A 21,077-nucleotide genomic window follows, 5' to 3' on the forward strand; every position below is an offset into this window, starting at 1 on the left:
GTGATCAGCCAAATCCTAGTGATAAGGTCTGTTGTGTCCCTGTTAAGAACCTGAATATTTTTGTACAGAAAAACAGCTACTAATGGAAAAATTCTACAAAGAAAAAAAATTATGGGAGGCAATGTGAACTCTACAGTGAGATTTACAAAACATCAATCCAACTAGGTAAAACTAGATAAAAGAAAAAATGCTACCAAATGCTCAAAATGCTACCAAATGAGAAGGAAAGATTTCAAAGATAGCAACACATTAAGAAAAATACATTTCCTATGAACTGGAAAGAGCTCATAAAGACAGGTCTGAAAGTGGTGCATGAAAGGAAACATTAAAAGCTACTGGCATTTTAGTTGGCTAGTGTAGTTAGGTTTCTTTCCTGCTACAATAAAAAAAAAAAAAATTGTTCTTTATCCAGTAGTCATCATCAACTTGGAAATTCACAGTTCTGCAGTTGGGCTAACAAGACTTATACAAATTCCACTGGATGAGCCAAAAACTCTGGACCTATGAGTTGAGAAGGAAATTCTCAACTCATAAGTGATTCTTATTACAGAACACTGACACAAGTTGTTGGCTTTAATATCAATATGACTACAACAAAAATTTCTTCCAAGATTAATTATTAATGTTGAATTGAAAGGGGGTGAAAAAATAGAGTTTTTCACTTCTGAGGCTACTGTCATTCACATCTTTTAGCAAACAGAGTTCTGAATGGGAAAAAAATCTCAATTCATACTCAAATCAACTCTTCAAGGGATTTGTGCATGGGATTTATGCAGTAATATTTAGGCATAAAGGTGGAAGCTGAGGTTGAAGAGTGTGGTTGAAGAGTGAGATTGAAGTGAGAGGAAGTGAGGTTGAAGAGACTAACTACACAAAAAAGTATATCCAGAATACACTAATCAGTTCCCCAGTATATAGAGCATCTCTTGTTATTGTTCAAAACAGGAGCATTTAGTGAAACACACTCATATGTGTGATGAAAAAGTAATGGTAAAATTTTAAAAAGAAGACAGAAGATTTGTTTCATTTAATCGATGTAACAGTTGTTTCTTTTGATTACTGTTAAGACAAACCCAAGCTGGCATTTGTCTTACGACCAGCCAGCAAAACCCCTCAGGTTTCTGCTGAGGTTGCATCAGCTTCAAGAAGCCTCAAGAACAAAAGCTGCATGCTAGAGTTCAACAAGCTTCCATTATTCAGTACAAAATGTGCCCAACTGTGATACTGACAAAGCACACTTCAGTTTTCCTGTGAAAAATAGATTGAACTCTTATATCATCCTTTTAATTGTTGCTGAATTCCTTGAAGTTACTGAAAGCCTCATACATAATTAAGTATTTTACACACTTTTATTCAACTGCACAGATGGCATTTGCTCAGCCCATCCAAGTGCTTTCTGAGGTCCTTCCGTGAACTACAAAAAATGATTGAGAAGAAAACTGAGCATCATTAATCCAATAATTAAGTCAAAATCATGCCAAAAACTTACATAACTGTCAGTGAAAAATACAGTAGTTTTCTGTTTCAACAAACTGGCTCATTAAATACTTGCTAAAGAATATCCCTGACTCCTCTTTCACTGCCGGAACTGCTCATTCCCAGGACAGAAAACATGTACCCACCAATTCCTATGGAGCTGGTCTCTAACACACAGGAGGAAACAGGCACAAAGAAGCAGAAGCAATCACTGACATGTAAGAACAGAAGGAAATGAGCTCTCCCCCAGAGCTTCAGAAAAAACTAAGAGCCATAGATCTCTAAGGCACTTACTTCTGTGGCACCAGAAAAACCTCAGATTTCCCTTTTGGATGCAGAACAATCCATGTGTTCTATTAGCACACAGGAAAACTCAGTGTACCTGTTCTTTAACATAACCAAAATTGCACAGCACCTGGAGCTGGAAGTAGAATTTTTTTGTTCCTGTCAATTTTTATAGCATCATCTCTCTACTATTCATCTCCATGTGCAAAGATCTGTCTCTATGTAATTGCTTATTCATGATTATATAATGAATATATATATATATATAATTATTTCTGTTGTTATTTTAGACAAAAGGCTGGCTTCATCGCTTGATTACCCTACTCAAATGTATACACTTTCCTTTAAAAATTAAGAAGGGCTCATAGTCATTGCCCATTTACACATACTCTGCACCCTAAATATTATGAATTAATCAAATGTTAGGCAACATAAGCAAACAACATTTTGGACACAAATGGGAAACACTTCTCCCCACATACCCTGCCACAAACCCACTTGTAAATTCTGACAGCTTTCTATTCTTCTGCATTCAAAAGAAAACATGAGCAGCAAAGCACACTGAGACCATGAGCACAGGAAGCAAAAAGATCATTGAGACAGGTAATTTGGCCTATAAATTAGTAGCAATGGTAGGTCTAGAGTTTGGAGATGGAATATTTTTATTTCACAATAATTTTAGCATGACCTTACCTGAACATTAACTATAATTAAAGTAATCTGCTTGAAAACTCTTTGTCACATCTGTGAAGAAAGGAGCAGAGCATGTCAAGACTCCTAGTGACACAACTCTTTTTTTATTAATGAACTGCTCTCAGAAGTGACAAGACACAGTCTAAGAATCAGCAGTAAATGGAACTTCAGTTGTGGGTGGACCATCCAGGCAAAGACAGAGGATAGTCAGGCACCCAAACCATCCCATTTTATCAGTATCTGTCAAGCTGAAAGGTAAGTACCATTCTCCACAATTGTATCCAAAGGCTCTGCTCAACATCTACATGAAAGCAATTAACTTACTGCTCACACAAAGTGCATTTAAAATTTAAACACCTGTAAGTGTGAACATACTGAAGAGTAAACTCTTCTCTTTACAGATGAAAATGGGATTAGGACTATTCTCACAGCACTGTGAATTCTGTATGTCCTACATTTAGTAAAACACATCATCTTTTGATCAAAGATCACACAGCAATCAACAAAGCTGTGTAAGGAACACTGGCATTTAGGCCAAACAATCATTACAGAATATATGGGGTTCAGAATTAAGAATGCATCAAAACCATCACTAGATTTTATAATTCAAACAACATTCATAGAGCAAGTAATAAATGTGGTATTTAAAAAAGCATTTTCCAAACACAAGGTTACTTGCATTCATCTTATTACACTAATATTAATATCATATAAATAAAGTTATTCCCATTTTTAACAAATTATTTATAATTACAATTTATCTTTATTTATCGGCATACTAATAACAAGTATGCTACCTAAAGAATATACTCTTACCATTCGTACTCCAGAAAAGCCATTGGCATCAAGTTATTCTGCTTTCCAAACTATTAAAAAACTGTAATGATTCACTAAATGTCACTGGAACTTCTTGATTACAAGTGCAACTGCCTAACTTTCAAGCTATCTTAAACTCAGTATCAATAACCTGCTGCAGTCTCCACAAGGTCATTTGCATTAAATTGCAGTCTTTTGTTTTCACTCCCGTAAATTTATTTGATGTTTTCAGTTCTGTGCTGAGCCTCAAAATGTAGGTTTGATTAACAGCTAGGAAAGCTACCTTTCAAGGAAACACACACAGAACCTAACCTCCTAAAATGAAAAGCTGCCTTTTAAAATACATACTGCAGTCAAGGCCACCAGTGAGGGTAAAACTAGCTCACTGGTTTGAGATCTATGACAGCAATATCAGTCTACTCTACCCAAGAGAAAAACACAGCAAATGGGAGCTGTGGACAAGCACAGCTTCCCTGACATCTAATCACCTGCACCACTGTTTCCATACTGCCTGCATCACTGCAACAAATCTGTCATCGGTTTCCCTTAACCATCACCAGAATCAAACTTTGTATTTATTTCCATACATTCACAAGCACGGCAGACCGGTTTTCACACACAAATGTCCTGCTCTCATCAGACCTCACAAGTTCCTGTTCCTTGAGAACAGAGCCAAAGTCATGTTTATGCAAAAATAATAGGGCATGATGTATTCACACAAACCTACTAGACAAGGCTATAAAAAACTTTTTCAAGGCAGCAGTACCACAGTTTAAAATGTACATTTATAAATGTATTGTATAAATGCAATTGTATTTGCATCACAAATTGTATCACAAGAACAGCATGCTAACATCCCAAGGCATTTACATCTAAAATACAGTTAATACATAGTTGTGTTACTAGCTACTCATGACAGTATTAGACTTTGCTCTTGCTCCAGAGGAAGCAGCAGTGGGGGAACCCACTCCCCTGCTCATTCAGTGAAACCAGAGGAGGTTTCAGCCCTCTCTGGTAGCTCTTCTGCAATAACACAGCTGAGAGAAGTGGGTCCTTTTCCAGTTCCTGCAATAACATAATTATTGTTGGAGTTCCAGAGCCAAGGCCAATTTTGGCTTTAATAGCAACACAGTATCAACACATTTGTGGCTATAAGAGGCTAGGCCAATACAAATGCACTGAATTAAGAACCTCAGAAACAGCAAAGGTCTTAACTCTATTATCTCATATACCTACTGTTCTACAATTCTTCATTCACCAAGGACGCTTTAGTATGCAGAGGTTTCACTGAATTTATGAGTCAAAATCATTGATAAAGTCAAATTTAATTTTACAGTTACTTAATAAAAATAAAGCAAGTGGTAGCATTTGCAAAAATTACTTCATATGCAAAGTGGCTTTCACAAGTAAAAACTACAGTCATATAGTAATTACATTCTGCTGTACAAAAAATGCTTTTGCACAAATTGTTTCCTCCACTATCAATATTAGATTAACAGACTTTTATCTCTGTGTCTCGAAATCTGACAAAATCTATCATTTCTAAGAAAGGATATCTACTTCAGCTTTACAAAATATTATCTAGTCACAGGGGTTTATGTAACAACTGAGTTATTTCCCAATCTTGCCAGTTTCTTTCTTCCACTATAAATTCTCAATTCAATTCATTACATAGCAGTGACTGAGGTCAACTAACGGCTTTGATTTAGAATCACAAACAGAGTGATCTGTGGCAGCAGCAGCAGATTCTGCTTCCAAGTGTCCGGTCTCCAGGAGAGACTGTTTCATGCACTGCCAGACATCACAAGCTCCTAGCAAAGAAAGCTAAGTAGGACACACAGCCATATCCTCCACCATCACAGCTTACACCCTAACGTTCCCCCCCAAGCAGTCAGGGAGATGCAGGACACCTGTAACTGGCAGGGTGTAATTGCAGCATAGCCGGGAAGATGCACACCCTATTGGGCCGGCAGCTCCCGAGGGAGCTGGCAGGTGTGCAGATAACACCCACATCAGTTACCACAGCAACACGGAGCTCCGGCACCCTCCCACTTCCTCAAGCACTCAAAAACACTGAGGATAGCTCAAGGAATGCAAGCTGCTGGAAAGCCTTTCCTTCTGTCCACGGCAAAGGCAGCCCTGTTATCCTCAGAATTCTTCCCACATCACCACCCTAACTAATACAAGTCTTTCAATGGCTATTCACTTTTCTCTACCTCCTCACACAAGCAAGCCCCAAAATTTTACCACACTGGAAGGAATACTTTGACTACCTTTGGTAACTATGGCTAAAAAAAGCTTGAAGAGAAATAAAGATGCATAGCTATCAGGCAACATGAGTATGCCTTCCAAAGACAGCAGATAGAGGGTTTAAACTAAAGGGGGGCAGGAATTTGCATAGTCACTCTTCATTTTCTAGGAAATAAAGACACTTGGATTACACAGATCCCTTCACAATGATCAGTTAACCTTAAATTTGAAATTATTCTTGCTTGGCACTTTTAAAAGCTGCTACCAATTCAGACACAATGAAAGAAAGGAACTGTCTTCAGATCCATGCCCACAATCTGACAGAACAGAAAAAAAAATATTTTATTTTATATGAAGCGTACAGATCAAAATAAGAAACTTTCACACAACAGCTGCAATATACAATATTCCTCTAGGAGGCAAAAGAGCCACTGGCAGCATCCCCCAAAACCTAGAGATTTATGCTAAATTAGCAGAACCTGGGTGAGATGCAGCAGCAGTTGATCACTCTACAGCACAGAATGAAAGAATGAAAGGTATCCATGAAACCTTTCTATGAAAGGTTGCCCAGTCTGTCCCTCTTTCTTTCCTGCATTAAAACAAACAGGACAGCTGTCCTTGCCTGCTGCAGAACCACTTAAAGGCCCAAGTCTCTGACCCCTGCAATGCCACACCCTGAGTGCCTGAGTGCCATCACCTCAGATGCACATTTGCGCCCCGTTACACGACCAGACAGCGCCATATTCTTGTCTGACTGACAAATCACAGCAGCCCACACAGCTCACACTTCTTCCTTGCTGCCACCATAAGCGCTGCCAGAAAGAGAGCAGAAGCAAGCAACAACAGGCTGGTTTGTTCTTGATATCCATGTTCATCCTTCTGAAAGCTGACCCGTCGTACAACCCACCTGCTGAAGGTGGTGGCAACACCCAATGATACCCAGTCATATGACCCATGATAGAGATTAACTGAACAAACCACCATGATGAAGTGAAAGAAAGTTAGTGAAAGTTCACTCTGAAATCTGAAAATCAAAACCAGTGCCTTCTTATTAAGTAGATTTGTTCCCTACATGTCCTGAGAGAAGCTTCTGTTCATTTTTCTGGCAAAGAATGTTTTTACAACCTTTTGCTCCTGTTACCATAGCACTGGACAAAATACAATATTGGCAGAGTGAGAATGGGATTCTGGCTTCAGAATCCCATTGCAGAGACAGTTAGCCAAACCCAGTCTCCGTTCTGCACTTACTAGAAAACTTTTCAGAAATATAAAAGTCACCTCCTCAACTGAGGAGTCCCGGTCTGATTCCCAAGGGTAAACTGCTAGAAATGAAGATTTTCCAGAGCTCTTCTTCATGCTTGTAAGAGAGTTCTTAACAAATAAAAAAATCTTAAGGTTACAGGAGGTTTTTAATTTCGACTAGACTCAAACTTTGCTATGCTGTTACAATTTAGGAATCTCAGAAAATAAGCAGAAGAAAACCCTTTTCTGCAAGCACTGTAAGTAGCAATTATTCTTTTTCCTAGCTTAACAAGCAGTTTTGGTCCATTTACTTCAAAATTATAAGTAAACCTTCTGTCAATTGCTATGTAGCTCAAGAACAGCAAGCCAAGTTGCTATATTCAACCTGCAGTATGTAACTTAACAGCACAGCATCAAATGTTCTGTAATTATTTCCAGCAAGATCTCTATTTTACACACACATTTTCAAAGCATGACCTACATTCCCATCAAGAGCAATACTTCTTACCCAAAGAGAGACTGTTTCATGCAAGTGGTAACTTAGTTTCTAAAAACAATATACAGCCATTTTACATGTATAAAAGGATGTGCATTTGATTTTCCATGTTAACTATACTGCAACTGTAACACAGTAACCTCCATCCAATTTAAAAACTACTTCTTTCTGCAAATTACCAAGTTACTTTTTTAAGAATTAACAAGTATCACACTGAGTTATCAAAAGCAATATGCTTGATAACCAAATCCAACTTTGGCAAAGTTTTTCTCCACATACAATAATTCTAAGATTCCCCAGACTTGAAACAAAGCATTGCAGGTCACTGAGCCATTTCAGAATTTCTCTCTAACAATATGGAGAGTTTTCTGTCTGGTAAAGAAAAGACGGGACTTGAAACAAAACCTACCAGGAATAAGGGTCTTCTTGCTTAACTATAAAGGCCCATCATTCAGAACACCAATCAGGATGAGCTTGAGGAGACCATATTTTTTTGAAAATTCCTTCAGAACTATATCAGAATTTCATACAGTAAATGTTTAAATCTGCTGTCTTAAAACAAAGCACTGTAATTACCTAATAACCCATGGACCCCCTGGCAGAAGCTCTGTAAATTCTATAAGGTTGTTTTTATGCCTCCACACAAAGAAAGTAGATGATGCGCCAAAAACATTCTTTGAATCAAAAGCATTTAATAAACTTCAATTAATACAACAAACCCCATGAGAATAACTGCAGTACCAAACAAGATTTGGTACTATTTCTAAAATGTATGAGTTCCTTTGTTCTAACATTGATGTCAGCTGAAGACAACAAACTATAACTCATGTGAAAAACACACAAAATTACACATGAGGACATTCTGAAAAACAAAACTTCAGCAATATCCCAGTGAACATCCAGGAGAAAATCTCCATGCAGGATGTTGTAGAGGCTGCAGCTAAGGACGTAGTTCTATCAGAACACCTTCAAAAAAATCAAGCAAGTTATTTGGGATCCAACAGAAGACAGCTCTATAAACCTGGAAGCAATTCTAAAATGAAAAATAAGCACTACATACAATGGTACAAGAAGTTCTACAAAGTCTGTCCTGAAAAAGGTGGTTACCATAAGAGCTTCAGAAAAGGACAGAGGAATGAATCAGACAAACACTCTCAAAGTAGTAGAGCGTTGCTGCAATGCTCCAAAATTCACAGCTGCCCACCTCTGCACACATATTAACGATGTTCCATACCTCAATACCTCAGCTTCTACTAAAGCACTTCTGTAACAAAAAAAAAAAAAAAAAACAAAAACCCACATCTGCAGGTACTATCTTCTTTTACCAAAACAGGTGAAATAATAATTTTTCTTGTCTCCTTTTATCTAATGTGAGCCAGATTTTCACCAGGCCCTTTAAGGTTTGTTCATATACTGACTTCAGCACTTACTGGTGCTGTTCTGCCCAAGACCTTTATAAACATTCCTTAGACAATCCTATATCAGACAGAATGCATTTCTTTAAGAGCAATTAAACACCTTTTTCCCCTATATTTATAGAATTTTGACTATTTTCAATATGTATAGATTGGTAAGCATTCATGTTGGACAGAGAAGACACCATCAGTCAGATATCTCAGCAAAAGACAAATGTACTGCAATTTTTACCCTACAACAGACACATCTAGAGTAGCTCAGCAAAACTTAAGACTAGGATTTTCATTAAGTAAATTAATACACTATTCTCCTCAGCTAACAAAATAACTAATAATGAATTTTTTCAAATGCACAGTCAATTTTTTCAAACAATTTTCAAAGAAAAGTCATATATGGACTACGGTTGTTTCAAATAGGGGAAACCCTTCCTGCTATACAATCTAAATTCAGTGACAAATATTTCAGGAAGGAGTCATTTTAATCCCACAGTTAAGAATTATGCTGTTTCCCACACAGGCCAAATTCCATCATCTCTAACTAGGGCAGGAGCAGGCAGCTTTTCCACATGCAGGGAACTCTCCCAGTGGCCAGAGCTCTCATCCCGAGGGCTGCACGTGCTGCGTGCAGCGCTGCAGGGCCAGCACACACCCACTGCACTGCACTGCAATGGAGCGCTGCCACAGCACACAGGGGACACAGCATTACCTGGGCAGCACCAAACTGCAGAAATGAAATCTTACAGCATGGAAGTGTAAGTGACATTGCAGACTGGTGAAAGAACATGAGATTCCTCTCACAGGAGTTTTATGCTCCAATAGAGGATATGAAGAGTCCCCATGACTGTGTTTACTTTCACCATAATTATGACACAGGCTGAGTCTCAATTTTCACTTATTCACAAATTTTCATGTTATTCTTCTGACAAGTCTCAGCAATTTGTTGTCACAGAAATAGAAACATCAAAGAAGTGAAATGACAAAAATAAGAACATTTCAACTGCTGAATGCTTTTTCTATGTCATAAAAGATTCTCTTGCTTTGCATTTTTCTTTTTAATGTGAACTCATTTTCAAGTTGTCTCAACAGATTGTTATAACTATATATTCAGCAAGTGCTACTACCATCTGAAGGTAGGGTTTTCTCTACACCTTCATGAATTAAAAGTGTTGCATGAATGACCTATTCATTTGACAAGACATGCCTAAATAACATCAACTCTCTATACATCCATCCAGCTATGGCAATAAATAAAACCATCCTGAAGAGTTTCACAACATGAATCCCAGGTTTTAAGACAAAGATGCACAGAGAAAGCACGAATTTTCAAGCTGCTTTTCAGACAAGCAATTCTCTCCTCCTTCAAGAAGAATCTACCAACTGTATAACCTCTAATCCTCCACCTTCCTAGACACAAGCAGTTGGATTTTTTTGTATCATGCATCATCTTCCAGTCATTTTACTGAACAGTTTGTCCCTACAACTCAGGAAAAAGCACTCATATTCCCCCTACAATTAGTCACAGAAAACCATGCAAACAATTCTTGAAGGACTGTGTTCAGAGCCTTAAGGGCATATGGAATCCAGACCAAAATAAACTCCTTCCACTGTTTGCACACAAAAGCTGTACTTACCCTGATTTGTGAAGTACAAGATCTAGATATGACATCACTTAAGAGCTGTGCTACTTAAAACCAACAGAATTAGGTATAAGAAGCTGCCTGCTCAAGTTGGGATCTGGTCTGTGCAGAGGCACTTACCTGTTTAGCACACACACAAAAAAAAAAGCTAAAAAAGAAGCTAAATGTAATAGAATTCAATACTCTGAGACTTTACCAGTGGCAAATAAATCTCACTCTTCTCTGTGTCCTTAACAAAATCTACAACTCAAAAAAAGATAAGAAAATTTCAGGGAAAGTAAAACACATGGAAAATATTAACCTCTGCTCATCCTAAGAAAACAAGGGAAAATCCCCTTCTCTTTGGAGAACTTTTAAGCACAGCCTTTACAGACACAAGTGGATTATTGGCAATGTATTCCCCACTTGTTCTTTAATGAAAAAATTCTTTCATATGTGCATAAGTGGTTAAATAAGTTATAACTCTCCATTAATTATCCAACTGGTGAGTGAATGAGACAATTCATAAGAGCCTGTCTTGAATAAGGAGTACAACTTATAAGCCATACTTTAATGAAGGGTCTTAAAATGGTACAAACATCTATAAGAAGCTCATCACACTAATAAGCTCTGTTTCCAAGGACCTGCATTTGGTGGACAGATGAGTACACAAATGAGAATAACAAAAATTAGAGGCTTACCCCTCCCTCTTGCTCCAGTCATCAAAACTGCATGTATTTGTAGCATATACTGAATTACTGACTCCAACAAATGTAAAGATTGCATGTATATATATATATATATATATATTTAGAAAATACAAGATGTACATTTTAAGCAGATAATAAAATGGGAATGATTTACAACAGTTCTATTAACTCATTCCATCAAGTGGTTACAGAAGTGTCCTCAGTTTGGAGACGATTTAAATTAATTATTATTATCACCACCAGACAAATGTAATAGCAATTCAGAGTCTACTGATAACTTTCTACCTTCTATTATCCAAACTGATTCATTTATACAGATGCACATATAGTCAAAGAATTACCTCTTTCTTTCAGGAATGGACTGCTCTTGTGACAGTGCACTCAAAATGTGAGAGAAATGCTTCAAAACCAACACCCTCACTAATTTAGGCTGATTACACACTACTCTTTGATCCAGAGATTCTGCATGCTCAATCATTCTGCCCCTTCTGAGACAGAGTCACTTCATGGGCATCACACCTCTAAGGACAACACAAACATCAATAGGCCTAAATCTTTGAGGCTAATTCCTGAGATCTCTAACAGAGGAATAAAGTGAGAAAACTGAGTACATCAATAAACACTGCAGACTGATTTCTCATAAATAACAAATAAATGTACTGTCACAGTTTCATTCTTCTCTACAACTCCTTTCACTTCCAGTTCACTAGTTATTAGTCATGGTGGAAAAAGCCCATTAATTTTACTACCACCATTTCAGCACACACATATATACTCCATCACATAAAAACCTTTAGCTCTCTTTCTCACAAATGAAATTTATCTAGATCTTATTAAATTGACATGAGTAACTCAACACATTAATTCCCTCTCCTTAAAAGGCAAATCCAACACCAATTTGTGCAAAAAGCATTTCAAAGGATCCAGGATATATCATATTCAGGATACAGAAACTACAGTATTAAATAGAAGAAATATCCCCAATAATCCAGTGAAATGAATTACAGTGGACAGTGCAAAATACTTCATATAAGAGACATAAAACTCCATCATGGAATAAATGCAAGGCAGAAGAATATGAAAGGAGAAGATAGAACTGCTTATATTCTCATTATTTATTTAAAATGTCTAGCCTTTCTAGAATATCATTAAATCCTAAGCCTTAACTCCTAACAATAATTCCATAGATTAAGTAGCATTACCTCTCAAACTTAATTTAGTATCCCTGTACTTTAACCAAGAAAAATGGGAAACCAGCATACATAGGTCATACTTTTCTAAATATTATTTGAATAATCCTGTAATTCATTACTCTTCTGTCAAAACTAACCACTCCTTTTTTGAGCATCTGCTCATATTGGCATTTTTCAGTGTCTCTGAAGCCTGTCATCCACCTCAGCCTCTTCTTTTGCTGTTAGCAGTGTGGGGGATAAGAGGTTAACTTTTGTTTTTACTATTTCTCATCTCCTTTTGGCTAACCATTTTTGGGTTGTCCCTTCACAGACCCTCCATACAGATAAATGTATGTTAGCTGATTCAAAATAGCCATTTAATTTGGGATATTTAACATTTTTACATTTCCCACAAGCTGCAGCAGACCTCTTTAATTGGTTTTTACCCAATTAAAAGCAGGTAGACAATAAACTTCTACAACCTGCAGCAAACACTCTGCCTTACATAGACAGCTATGAAAAAGCTGCACTTCTCAAGCCAATTTACGAAGTCGCCATCTAGTTAAAAAATTAGAGTGAATTACAAGTGCTGCAATGGCCAGCATTGCTCAAACTTACAGTATAAAAGGACACACTTCAAGATAACTGAGAATCTGCACTGTATATTGAGTGAACACATACTATTTAATGATTATTATTAAAGTGAATCAAGACAAATCAGTGTGTTTTGAATTCATACACTACTCAGTAATAAATGGCTTTGCACGTTTTGTTTGTTAGACACACTAAAAGTTTGAGTTTGAACAGAGATGAGAAATACTATTTCAGCTAAGCTGGTATATTCCTGTCTGGCAAAAGCAGCAGTATCAAGAAGACACTTTGTTATTTGAGACAGACTCTGCAGAAAATCAAGCACTGATTGTGCTTTTGAAAGGCCCACAGGTTATGTGCACCAACTCTCTGGTGCTGAACAGGTGTCAGCCCCACTGCACACAGCTGTCACGGGGGCCACACAAACAACACCTCACGTTTGCACTACAGACCTTCAGGCCCAAAAAGCAGCACTACTGCTGCACAAAAGTTCAAAATAACCACACTTGATAGCTGGGATCTTGATGAACTTCTCACCCTAAACTGTCCATCTAACAGCTCACTGCCTGGATCATTCCCTCCTCCTCCCTCACTTCACACTCCCCCCACACCTGAGCAAAGCAATGGCACTGCTCTTGTCAGCAGGAAATTCACAACGCACTTACAGAATACCCTAAGAAAAACATTTGCACTTACTTGGAAGAGCCTTTAAGAAAAAAACATAGTAAATTTATGAGTTGGCACAAAGCTAGCTTTGGCTGTGTGTTATATCCAACACAGACAGGCTACTAAAACCCCAGACCAAGTAATATTTGTTCCTCATCCTGCATTTCACTGAGCATAAAACAACTTCATCAAGGTAACACTACACCAATAATAATAAGGCAAGTGCTTATTATTATTCAAACTGAAACACCATTAAGAATACATATTACAATGACATCTACTGGGAAATAAGCTACAGGAAAATGGAATAGCACATATAGAGTCTATACTTCAGAACATATACATTTAAATTTGACAGAGCAACTTAGTTGTTGCACCTGAGAAACAGAAAATTAAGATTTCTCACTGAAATAGACTCATCTCACTTGCAAAAACAAATTAGCTCATTCTATTCAAGAAAGAATTGCCAACCTAACTAGTGAGAGCCCTGAGAAGAGGAAATACTCCTAAATTCAGTGTGCTGTGATGAGGTTTCATCTATTGACATGGAGTTTTGCTTCATAAAGCAGCCCAATGACTGAAGTTCCTGGTAGGGATATCCAACAAAATTTACAAAACTTAGATTACTAAGCAAGAGGTCAATTTCAGGTGTGCAATTAAGTGTGAAAACAGCATTTGAAACAAAATTTTAAAAAAGAAAAAAGGCCATCAGCCTCTAGACATAGACTCTACTGAATAAATCTGCTGCAAATATGGTATTTAAATCAATGTTTTTCATCAAGAAAATATTCTGCTGAACACTATAGAGTAAGATTTTAAGGGCTTAAAGCACTGACTGGAGACGCTCTTGCCTTACATAGGCACCACTTCCTGCCTCAGCACTAAGCCACAAAGATTAATAACTGTAAACTCAAGTAAAACACATGCAATGGACAATAAATTTCAGAGAGCTGATTAACTGTAGGATGCAGAAGCTTTCTACTCTGAATTAAAATTCTTGATCAATATAATTCAATAACCACAGTCTGAAAATAAACTATAGAAGGGAACAACTAGAACGCCACTTGTAACCAACATTTAGTGTTACAACATTTATATTAGCAACTTGCATATTTACAAATTTTATTTTCATACCTACACGTACAGTATTACCACCAGCAACTCCAATTACCACTAATAAAATGGCTCATGCTGTTTTCATATCCACTCAACAGAGGATCAATCCAGCACTTCCTGACCTCCAGGTTGAACTTGTGGCATTAACAAATGCATTAAATTAGCTTTCCTGGCAAAACACAGCACAGGTGATGAAAAAGGAAAGTAGATTGGTTGAGTGATGAATTCTTCAACAACTTTGCCAGCTTCACTGACTCACTTAAAGGAAACATGTTCTAATTAATCCTCACTGAAGTTCCCAAACCTAAGGAGCCACTTTAGTGGTAGCCAGGTGTCTGCAGGAGCAGCCTCTGTGAGAGGAGATCAGGAGCTGCCCCCACATCACCAGAGGCAGTTCTAAGCCAGCTCCAAGAGGGCCCCAGCACTGGCAAAAGCCAGTCAGCCATGCTGGTGGCACCTCTGTGCCAAGGCATCCACCAAGGGGTAAAGACCAGTGTGAAGCAGCTGGGAGAGGAGTGAGAAACGTGTGAAAGACACAACCCTGCAAACAGCAAGGTCAGAGAAGGAGTAAGGAGAGGTGTTTCCAGGCACTGAAGTGGAGATTGCCCTGCAGCACTGGAGAATCCCATGGCAGGGCAGATGGATATGCTCTGAAAGAAAGTGCAGCCTGTGCAGAGCCCACAGAAGAAGCTTCTGGCAGGAGCTGCAGCCTATGGAGAGAAGTCCATGCAGGAGCAGGCTTTGGGCAGAACAGTGCCTGTGGGGTACCCACAGCAGCAGTCTGTTCCTGCAGGACTGGATGCTTTTGGGAAGAACCCATGCTGGAGCAATTCATGAAGAACTGCAGTCCATGGGAAGGACCTGGGATTTGAGCTCCAAAGCATTTTGGAGCACTTGGTGAAGGACTGTACCCCATTGGAGGGAGGCCACGTTGGAGCAGGAGGAACACTGTGAGGAGGAAAGAGCAGCAGAGACAAAGTGATATGAATGAACTAGAGCATCCCCCATTCCCTGTTCCCCTGCATCACTGGAGAAGGAGGAAGTACGAGAGTTAGAAAAGAAGGAGTGAAATTGAACCTGGGAAGGGAGGGCTGGAGGAAGGTGGGTTTAGTTTTGACTCTGTTTCTCACTGTCCTACTCTATTTTTAATTGGCAGTAAATTAAATTAATACTCCCCGAGCTGAAAGTGGTTTGCCCACGACAGTAATTTGTCGGTGACCTCCTTGTCCTTAACTCAACCCATGAGCTGGGAATTTCTTTTCCTTACTTTCTCCTGTTGCTCAGCTGAGGACTGAGAGTAAGAGAACAGCTTGGCAGGGACCTGGCTGACTTTCAAGTTTAATCCACCAGTGCATATTCAAATTTAAAATCCCATGGTTTTCATGAAGTCCTACCATAGGCTGATGGACAAGATATACCCATGGATATACTACCCATGCAATATTCACTGAACTTAGGAGTGAGACAGTATAGCACATGGCCCATGTATCCATTACTACTCTTTCATAGGTTTTTAGAGTTTCAACTTGTTATCATCTTCCTGAACTTCTGGACTAATACTCACTGGAGCTAATCAATATCCACTTTCATGCCTGCAGAACAAGTGTTCCATCAGTGCTAAGATTAATCACCCCTTCACTGAAGTTGGATTATAGAATAAACAAGCTTAGGGAACAGAAAGAGCAAAAACAACTTTCCTCTGATATTCGCACTTCTGAAAACTAAATAGATTTTACAAATCTAACTCAGTCACCTCTGTTAAGGTGATACACATCTTCAGTAAATTGAAGAGAGATCATTCCTGAACTTGTTTATAAACCATATTTCCTGCAATTCCCTGTATAATTACACAAATTATATACTGGTACCAGTCATTACAAGCAACTCCATGGAAATTTGCCATTACTAAAGCTGTAACCATTAAGTTGCTGTTTGTAAAGACCACCATTCCTGTCATTTACAACTAATATGCTAAGAGATGCCTCATTCTCTTGTTCAGCCTACTGAAGATGCTTCCAAATCTACAGCCACTTGGGTTTGCTTATGAGATCTAAGTAAAAATAACAGAAATGTGGAAAGCAACTATGAAATTCACTGATCTATGGACTGTAGTAAAATTATCAAGAAACAAGTAGTTTTCACCTCTATGTCTAGTTAAATAATGCTATCTGCAGGAATGAAAGCAGGTTATTTCCAGTAATCAGCAGGATGGACTGACTACTAAGAACAAGAATAAAAATACTCTTTCTACCCTACCCCTCACAAACACCAGAAGACTGTTTCTGTATATAAAATGCAAACAGTGATGGCAACATGAAGACTATGAAGAGAGGAAAATCAGAAACTCCCTCTTCCTTTTTAGTCTCCAGAGCTGACAAGCAAAGCAGAATAATATTGAAAAACTAAAAAATATAGAGCCTTTTAGAAGAATCCAGCCAACACATCAGAGAAACCAGATCAGGGACCTCCCCCACCTCAAATCTCTGCACACCACACACTTACAGGTTGAAATGTCTCCACCTGGTAATTTTTTCTGACTCTTTCAACAAAGAGTTACAGACACAAGCATTCAATTACTCTAGAAAACTCCATGCACTGCACAAAAGAAAAAGCTGATTTTTAAAAAGAGCAGTGATAATGAGAAAAAAACAAAAGATTATTTCAGAATAAACTTATACAAGACAAGCTCAAAGAAACTTAACAGGGCAAGCCAGTGTGGAATTTACGTCAGTAACAAGATGTGCAAGTCACATAACTGTATGGCCTTGTTACTTATACTACCATAAGTAGAAATTTTCTTTATGATACTCCTGAACAAAATTAAGAAGGAATAGGGAAACTTTGTAAACACAATACACTGCCCAATATAACTATTATCTGATTTTATGGAAGACCAGATAAATCATTGTAGACTGCAAATACCAAGTACATCAAAAAATCAAATTTTATAGAATTTCTCTGTTGCATGTTTCGACTGAAACAGGGGACACAGTACTAGTACATAAAGCATTGAAGAGATCATATCAAATTTAACCTGTGATTGACATTCTGTCAGCTACCACACAAACACCCTCCTAAACAAAAAAGCTTTTCTTCCCCTTCTCTTTAAGAAGCAGCATGACATAAAAAAACTGTATGATTTCTCCAAGTTATTAGAAGAATAAGACATTTTTGACACCAAAAAACTTTTTTCCCCCCAAATAGCAGTCCTTTCTTTCACTGCTGCAGGTCCATTTACTATATATTTGCTGTATTTCCTATAATTTTCCACAAAATTTAAAGCTGATGTTTTCTGATACATTACCATATCACAGACTCAAGGGAAGGATAACATTTTATGTAACATTCCCTGTTGCTAAAGTCATCGAGCTACATATCAATCATAATTTGGATAAACACTGACAAAATTTTTAAGAACAGATTTTTCATTTCATAAGCAGAAGTCAAATGAGTTGCAATTGCCACAGCTCTACTACTATGAACTAGCAATTTCCTCATGTATGAGATTACATTTTAATTATTTTGAAGCTGCAATTATGTTGCTGGGTGGGGGGAAGAGAAAAACCCATTTGCTTTAGCGCTGTATTTCAAATTCTTTTACACTGGCCTTTGCCTCACTGGCTTTTGCAACAGTTTTTGAACTGGACAATAAAACTTCAAAGCAGCAACTGGCACAGAAAGGGAGTGGCTTGGCTACTGAAATAGATAAGACAGGCCAATGAAGGGCCTTCAATGTCCCCATCACCACAGCACCTACCATCCTGCAGATAAACTTAGGTCTCAGCCACAACCTGAGCCTCCCCTAGATCTCAAGATTATCCACAACAAATCTTCTGTCACAAGTGAAATATTACAGGATTACAGTAGAATTAGTTCATCTTCATTACATGACTTTCTGGATGATTACTCTTCCATACTCTTCAGAGCATTTACAAAGCCATCTTCCCCCAAAAATTCAAGGCTACTATTTTGAAAATAATTTGGACTTCCTCCAGACATAACAACTTTGGAATAATAAATATTATCAGAAGCAAAACCACAAATATCCAATTAACCAACAGTTATTCCCATTAACCTATTCCCCTCCTGTAGAGCAGGAAAAGTCAGCTCTTTACAGAGATCTGGTGCAGCAGTTCACGCAGCTGTGGCACGGTGAAGGTGGGGCGAGCTCACTGACAGATTTGTTACTAGGACGCTCGCACCACTAAATCCCGAATCCCCTCACACTGAACCTGCTCTCCATAGCAAACCCACCCTGTCCAAAAGCCAGATCCTTTTGCCTGGCTGATGTCTCCATTCTCCACGTCCTTAAAAATTTAATCATGTTGATGCTGTGACCCATACTGCACCTCACAGTCAATGCTCACAACACAACTTCATTCTTTAATTCTAACCTCCTCCTTAAAGCCCTGTGTGGCCATGATGCCTGGATAAATTGCCAGCAGTTGAGATATTGCTGTGTGGTGGTCAGAATCCATCAGGCTGACCAAGAGTGCCTCATTCTTTTCCTTCATTCACCATCTGTCTGTATCCATCTCCTGTGATCCCAGACTGTCCTTATGGACTGTGTGCTGTCTGGGGCAATAACCATCTTTCTTTCGATCTCTGTTTGCACTAAACAGCATGGAGTCCCCTTCTGCAGTTTTCATTAAGGCACTAAAAGTGGATCTGTTCTGTAGAGATTTGCAAACTTTGATTTATACAAAGAATAAAAAAAAAAGTCAAAGGAAAAAACCCAACTACAGGCAGTTCTTTCTATCTGGTTCTGCCTTCCAATACTCCTCTCCCATATTCCAGAAAAATCACTTCTCAAAAAAGCAGAAATTTAAACACACATATGTCAGGTCATAACTGCAAGATTTCAACATGTCTCTTAAAAACCCCAAGTCACGCTAATTCAACATCAGAAGCGTCATTGCATAATAAAATATATCTATATCATTTTACTGTAATTGACCTGTTTTGTAAATGACCCAAAATATGCAAAGTCTTCTCTCTAAAGGACAGCTGGTCATTCAGCAATTCAAAGGAAACTGAGAGCTTTTTGACAGGGACATTCTAAGTATTCTCTGCCTCTGGTTAAATAGTCTCTCCCATTTTCACTGACAGAACAGTCTCAGCACAGATCTCATCACTAGCTGCCCTCTGGAAGCACACAAGCACTCTGCCCTTCGGGGACTGAATTCAGAAACAATTCTGGGACACTTTGGAATTCTCTCAATACTGACACCACAAATCCACATCATCCCCCCTACCTTTCCCTTCTGCACACTCAGACATGTCTCAGGGTGTCTTCTTGTGTTTGGGGGCAAAGTTTTCATTTGGACCTATTATCACTATCAAACTAAACCGAGAATATTTTGCCTTTCTTTCCACTAGAAAGAGAAATTAAAGAAGCAGCAGCCTGGCTTTAGAGCAATCACTGCAAAAACCACACTATGCGGTAGCACTTGCACTTCATCTCCTTCTCCCTAATTCTGTACCAGCTCCACTACATCACACTTCCATCCTGCACCTACCACTTGGTAGCTGCCCTTCCTATGGAATTCCAGTCCTGCTCGAGAAGGGAAATACAAACGGACAGACATAACTCTACTGAAGCCTATGTCATTCTCCTCTAAATTAAAAGGCACCAACACTGTATTTGCAGGAGTCAGCCGTGCCCTCGGTTTATCACATCACCTCGACAGCAAAGCAGATCAGAATCTGCGGAGGGGACGAAAAGGGGGACAGGGACACGATCCAGGGACACGATTCCTTCCACAAAGTGGAAGGAATTCAATTTAGGAATCAATTACACATTTAAGCGCCTCGTCACGCCGGGGTAGCTCACGCTGGAGGTGAAGCAGCTTTCCCCCCCCAGCCCGGGCTGCAGCAGCCGGCGCTGCCCGCCCGCCGCCGCGGGCCCGGCGAGCGGGGCAGCCCCGCGGGCCCGGCCGTGAGGGCGCGCCCTGCCCGGCCCCGGCGCACCTGGATGTAGTTGGTCTCGCAGTACTCGGCCACCCGCTCCAGGTTCGTGTAGCTGTCGAACAGGGCCCGGCGCCCCCCCGGGATCTCCTCCTCCAGCAGCATCTGCAGCTCCGCCATCTTCACATCCTCTCACCGACCGACCGACTCACCGACAGACAGACAGACAGACCGACCGTGCGTCCCTCACCCCCGCCCGCTCCGCGCGCTCCCCCCGCCCCCCCGGGCTCCGCGCCCGCCGCCCGGGCCCGGCCTCGCGCCGCGCGCACGGAGCGCGCGCCAGACCCCCACCGCGGCGGGGGCGGGGCGCGGCCGCGCGCCGCCTCCTGCGCATGCGCCGCCCCGCGCGGCCCCCCGCGCGCCCACTTCCGTGCCGGCCGCGCGCGGGGGGCGTTTCCGGCGGGAGCGGGGGAAAGGGCGCACGGCCCCCGGGCGGCCCCAGTGCCGCTGTCCGGGAAACGATAAATAACTACGCGAGTGCGCCTTTTGGGCTGCCTTGGCTTCCTTCTAAATTGTCCCGCCTTAATTCACTCGCCCTGCGGCCACCTCTGCCCATAGCCCTGGGG

At 39.7% G+C, this 21,077-nt stretch overlaps 1 protein-coding gene across 18 annotated transcripts in view; it reads right to left on the bottom strand.

Moving 5' to 3' along the window:
* The window catches only part of ABI2 (abl interactor 2), a 65,581-nt gene extending 44,773 nt beyond the window's left edge, over nt 1-20,808 (bottom strand). For 5 of the 18 annotated variants that reach the window (XM_054636257.2, XM_054636255.2, XM_054636250.2 and 2 more), the window contains exon 1: nt 20,515-20,804. In XM_054636257.2, the coding sequence (XP_054492232.1) occupies nt 20,515-20,631 (117 nt within the window). In that variant the 5' untranslated portion in view covers nt 20,632-20,804. Of the gene's footprint in view, nt 1-20,514 lie in introns of all 18 variants that reach the window. The other 13 variants (XM_077181328.1, XM_054636259.2, XM_054636249.2 and 10 more) reach the window with 6 other exon arrangements.
* Nucleotides 20,809-21,077: the final 269 nt, after the last annotated feature.

Source organism: Agelaius phoeniceus, chromosome 7 (assembly GCF_051311805.1).
Source record: "Agelaius phoeniceus isolate bAgePho1 chromosome 7, bAgePho1.hap1, whole genome shotgun sequence".
Taxonomy (NCBI): domain Eukaryota; kingdom Metazoa; phylum Chordata; class Aves; order Passeriformes; family Icteridae; genus Agelaius; species Agelaius phoeniceus.